The sequence below is a fragment of the Zonotrichia albicollis genome, chromosome 2 (genome assembly GCF_047830755.1).
Source record: "Zonotrichia albicollis isolate bZonAlb1 chromosome 2, bZonAlb1.hap1, whole genome shotgun sequence".
NCBI lineage: Eukaryota > Metazoa > Chordata > Aves > Passeriformes > Passerellidae > Zonotrichia > Zonotrichia albicollis.
Window position 1 is genome coordinate 50,320,142 of NC_133820.1, and position 6,000 is coordinate 50,326,141.

The window sequence follows — 6,000 nt, forward strand, 5'->3', positions numbered from 1 at the left end:
AACTTTATTTAGACATCCCATTTTACTTTCTCTCCCAACTTCCTGACCCATGTTATGATCACAAAGGTAGTCCTTTAAGAATACATTTAGATATACTCAAACATTCCCCTCATCTTTCAAGTAATTAAATTTTTCCTAACACAAGCTATTATTCTTCTGAAAAGTCATGTCCCCATGCTTAAAGCCATCTAGTCATCTCAGGGTTATTGTTATCACTGTCCCACTGCCCCATTCACCCCCCTTCTCAGAAATAGCTTAAATTAGACCCAAGAATATCCATTTCCAATATGCACACTAAGGCTTAGAGTTCACGGTTCCTATTCTAATGTAACAATGCATTTGAGAATAAGTTCCATTAGAAGTTTTAAAACACAGGCTACAGCAACATCATCAACTCACACTGTCATAACTATACAGGTTATGACTTACTACATGTTCCTCTAAAATAGTGCATTATATAAAACGTTCCCAGAATGCTATCGGGTCTCTATGCTAGCCATAAAAATGCTCTTGAATTGCTTCTTTTCTTCATCACTCCTCCTTCATCCCATGACTGCTGTACAGTTTTGGCCTAAATATGTGAACCCATTGACAGTAATGGTACTGAGACATTAATGGGAGGTGTGGATCATGCAACTTTCTAAGCACAGGTTTTCATTTGATAACAGATCTCTACTGTTGGAATAGTGTGGCTGTGTCCCACAGCCCATACCCACAGTGACATCCAGGTTTGTGTAACATCCACATTGAATGGGTCCAAACTTGTAGTCTAAAGCACATGAGACAAAAAAGCCTGAGCTTTCCATACTTAGATCTCGCTTGAAATAAATTATTCTGGAACATCCACAGTCATTGCCAGAAATCTGGCACTGAATACCCCCACATTTACTTTGATTCCTTCCTACAAAGGTGCAGTTTGTGCAATTTAAACACAATCTCAAACTGCAGCACAAGCACAGCATATGCATGTGAGACCTGAATCAGAGATGAAGTTGTCTTGCTGCTCTCACAAAGCACGTGGTACAGAGCACACCTCAGCCAACATTAGACCCATGCGCCACCAAACTGTCCTGGCTGCACCCAAACACACTATGAATAATCCAACCCAGTGATCAGCCACAGAAGCCACTGAAATTTTTGCATTATCATCATTCAGCACAACTAAAAATAAGGAAATTCATTTCTGCCCCCCTTTTGTTTTCACTTAGACGAAGAACCAAGCAATTTTCAGACCTGTCCTTCCATCACCCAATATGAATTTCTTTCCTCCTTGTTCCACCACAAAAATCTTTTTAGATCAAATGCTGTCTTCTGATTGTCTTTAATAGTTAATTAAACTGACATTGTTTCTGCTTTCTTCTGTGAACACCCATGCAAGCAGAGTGCCAAAAAGCTCTGCATCTACTGCTATCAACCAAGGCAACACAAAGTGCATTTCATCTTCTCCCAGCCTTATCACAGCAATGTTGAAACTAATTCCTTAAGCCATTGGAGAGATAAATCTCTGATTCATTAGAGCGGCACATCACACTATAATCATGCATAAATGTCAACACTGTATCCTAAAGACCCAAATTTCAATCATTAATCAGCCCCCAGTAACACAGAGAGATTAAACCCATTGTATTAAAATCGTTACAACTATTACTCCCAATTTTGTGTCTTCACAAGTACTCTGCTATCCCCTAGAATCTGCCAGCATCTTGCCAACACTTATGGACGTACTGCCAAAGAAACCTTTGAACTGTTACTAACTTTACTTAATTCTGAGGCTTTTCAAGCACACTGAAGAAATCCTCTAGTTCAAAAGTTCACCAAAGAAATTAATTTTCACCAAGAACTTTAGGTAATTTTTCTATATTGCTCAAGCAATTAACACTTCCAAATTTAACTGAACCACTCAGTACCACAGGAGATAAAACTTATCTCCATAATTTTCATTTTGTGGAAGAAACAGTGACAAAAGAATGAAGGAGTTTGCCAGGCAGGCATAGCAGGCTGAAATAGATATTAAAAATAAAAGACAAGTACAATCCTCTAATGTTCCTTTGGAGAAGGTCACGCCCCAGACAAATTCATGTCTAAAACCCCTTTTCCAAATCAAATTTAGCAATATGGTCTGGTTTTCATTTGCTTGGGGTTTTTTACCCTTCAGGTTTTTAAAGTCAGTGTCAGCAAACGGAAAGAACTGGGTTTGACATACAAGCATATAAAGATCTGAGGGACAGGATATAGCATAACATTGCTTGCATCAGCTGGTTTGACTCATTTATGGGAGAGGGGACACGAAGGTCTTGTTGGAGCAACACTTCACACGTGTATTAAATGCTCAGCAAAAAGCAGTAGGCAGAGGAGGTCTTGCACACACTTCACTGCTCAGTCAGCTTCTACACAAGAACATGCCCACAGGGCCAGAAACACTGCCCAAGATTCACAAACTGTGAACTGTGTTTATTAAATAGAGGCTGACCCAGTGCCTCTGGAATTGGGATAAAGATTCAATTTAGCAAGCAGCTACTTTGACTGGGCCAGCATGCTCCATAAAAGAGAAAATCAGCACCACATCATTTTTACACTAGCCTAAAATGCAGGTTTATGCTAATATTTTCCCACAGGCTATGAAAAGTCATATTCATGATCCTGGGGACATACTCAGAGCTTCTGTCACCAATCAGAGCTGGCTGCTCTTACGGGACAAGGTTAGTGACTGAATTATGAACAAGCAGACACATTCAAGGAGCCTTCACTGCAGTGTTAACAGAGAATAAACATTTATATCTGGCAGCAGCCACACCTGTGACAACAGGAGAGGCTCAGTGCTCCCAGCAAGTCCATTCAGTTGCCAGCTGATCTTCTGTGTATTACCTCTGTCCTGTGGAGAGGCTTTTCAATTCAGCATTCAGAACCAGGCCTCTCAAGACAAATTTAATTACAAAGGAAACATTTTGACTAATTATTTTCATGGTAATGCTCAGTTACTCCCTCAACCACAGAAGGAAATAGCTGTTTAGGTATTTAGGTACTTTAGCATACAAACAACCCTCCCAGCACTTCTCCAGAAGACATCTCACTGCACAGTACAGCTTTGTCCACAAAGCACACATGATCAGCTAAGTCACAGGCCTCCACCACCTCCAAAGAAACTACAGAGCAAGACAAAGTGACTGAATGGTACTGCCAGAGGCACGCTGGTCCAGACGGATAAACCTTGGTAAATTTTCCTAGCTCAAGGGGGAAGTAACAGACAACACCATTAAACCATACACAAGCCAGGTCCCTTTTTATTTTCCACTACAGCTACTTCTGTTGAATATAAGAGAGATAAAAATAAACAAACTAAATGTTCAAAATAAAATATATTATTCAGTTTGAATATTGAGAAAGAAAATCTCATCTGGTTTAAAAATTACTATTAAATACCAATAATTACATTTTCCAAACAGTAAAAGCGAGCATCAGCTTTTGTTGTGTTTGTCAAGAACTCCAAGCTATGCCTCATGCAGTTATTTGCATCCCTTTTTATTTCTCTTTGGAAAATAAATCTCAGATCATTTATTTCTCTCCATTACAGACTGCAACTTAATAAAGTAGATTTATTCAGCTTTGTGGTAGACTGTATTAATCTAGAGAATGGTTATTTCTAAGCAAATGTTGAAAGTCAATAACGCCTCACAATAAGCAGGAGGAAGTGTTTGCTTTTGCATCATAACTGTTGGATCCAGACGGCTCATAAAATGGGCACACTTGCAGTTATTAAACCAAAGTGCACACAGGCCTGCATAGCTATTGCACACTTACAGAGGAGCAATTTTACCCCAACCCACAATGGATCATTTATTCTGACAGATACTAGTCTTAAATAATCCACTATCCTGTCTAGACCAAGCCACACATTTCTACAATTAACACGCTCTTAAGTGACAATACATTGGCAAGACTTCAGATTTATTAAGTATTCAATAGCACTGAACCATGCAAAAGATTTTGGAATTCTTATCAGGTATGAAACTGCATTTTTAAACAGTTAATAACATAGAAAATCCAGTTTCTAGGGGTTCTGACAGGAAAAACTGTCCAATGGGTGAACTTCTGGGGGAAAAAATAAGAAAAAAAGCTCTAAAATTTCTTTCAGCAACCTTTCCTCCAAAGTGACAGCCTCTCGATGCAAGACAGATAAGCCTTGGGGACAACAAAATTTGAAGCATGTCTTCCAAGTTCTATCATTGCCATGGGACAGGACAAAAATCTGCAGATTAATCCTCAGATTCCCAGCAGGAGGAACAAGGATGACTGGAGGACTGAAGCATCTCTCTTATGAAGAAAGGCTGAGGGAGCTGGACTCGTTCAGCCTCAAGAAGCAGCAGCTTAGAGGAGACCTCACCAATATATATGTAAGTATTTAAAGAGGGATGCCAGGAGGATGGAGCCAGGCTCTGCTCAGTGGTGCCAACCACTAGGACATGAGGCAGTGGGCAGAAACTGATGCTCAGGAAGATCCCCCTGAACACGAGGAAGAACTTCTTTACAGTGTGGGTGACCGTGCACTGGAGCAGGTAACCCAGAGAGGCTGTGGATTGTCCCTGTCCGGAGATACTCAAAAGCCACTTGGATGCAATCCTGTGCCATGAGCTCTAGAATGGCCCTGCTCGAGCAGGGAGGTCGCACCACATGAACCCAATGTGGTCCCTTCCAACCGGACCCACTCTGTGATTCTGAAAACACAACTCTGAGATGAGGTCTTCTATATGTCCAGCCCAGCCACAAATGCACTTTATAACTAAACCTACTACGAGCTAACTTGTCCACCCATGGACAGAAAAACCTAGCAATGAACATCTAGGTGTCCTCCATCAATCAGATTTAAAGGTGGTAAGAGTAATATACTGTAAATGCAATAAATACAATGCCACTAGCACATAAACACACATATGCCCCGGGAAACCCCAACCCAGCCTTGCAGGGCAGATAAATGCATCACCGATGCAAAAAGAACATATTTCCATAAACTTCTACGGAGGCCGTGACTTCACCAAGAAACCGAGCGCCAGCCAGGTGCGACTGACGCCCCGGGGAGCGGCCCCTGCCGCCCCGCAGAGCCCCTGAGGGCTGCGCTGCCCTCAGCCCGCCCGGGCCCGGCCCCGGTGCTGCCGGTCCGGCCCCGGCAACTCAGCCCTTGCCGCCGCGGCCCCGGCGAGGCGGAGACACCGCAGCGCAGCGCCCACCCCCGCTCCAGGTGGGATGGTTCATCCCGCCCGCCTCGGTGCGCTGAGCGCCGCAGCGCATCCCCGGTGGGCCGAACCATCTCTCCTGAAGCAGAGGGGGGTTGGGACCGGCTGGCCGGTCCCGGCGCTCAAGCCCCCTCCTTCCCGCCCCGCAGCCAGCCGCCCTCCCGCCGCCACCGCCGGGCAGCACGGTTCGTGTCGCCTCACCCAGCTCCTCCCTGCCCGCGCCGGCCATCGCCCCACCGGGCTCCGCTCGCCCTTCCGCCGATGTGGAGCCGGCCGGCGCCGCGCATGCGCCCGGCGGGAGCGAACCATGGAGGGCGGCGGGCGGGCCGGCGGGCCCTGCGCGGGCTGAGGGAGGCGGTGCCGCTCCCGGTGCGGGGCCGCCGCCTGCCCCGGCCTCCTGTCCCGCGGCATCACCCGCCCATGGAATCGTGGAGTATCTCAACTTGGGAGGGACCCATCAGGATCTTCAACGCCCTGCGCCATGTAGGAGCACCTAAAGCCAAGCTGTGTCACTAAGAGCGCTGTCCAGACGCTCCCTAACCGTGACATCGTTGCCATCCTTAGGGACGTGCTTTGGCTTGCTGCGACCCAGCTGTGCTGGCCCCACAAAGCGGTGCCCCTGGCAGTGCTGGGGAGCCTGGCTTTGGAAGGGCACTGCAAGCTTTGAGCCAGAATTAATCGGCAAACACGGCAAACAGGGATGAGTGTGAAAAGTTCAGCAGAGCTGGGCAGCTGGAACGCTTGGAGATTAACCACTAACCTCCCCACCTTA

At 45.5% G+C, this 6,000-nt stretch overlaps 1 protein-coding gene across 1 annotated transcript in view; it reads right to left on the minus strand.

The window, feature by feature from the left end:
- The window catches only part of SLC36A4 (solute carrier family 36 member 4), a 95,712-nt gene extending 90,058 nt beyond the window's left edge, over positions 1-5,654 (minus strand). The window contains 2 exon segments of the mRNA XM_005495617.4: positions 5,430-5,513; positions 5,516-5,654. Of these exon segments, the coding sequence (XP_005495674.2) occupies positions 5,430-5,513; positions 5,516-5,639 (208 nt within the window). The 5' untranslated portion in view covers positions 5,640-5,654.
- Positions 5,655-6,000: the final 346 nt, after the last annotated feature.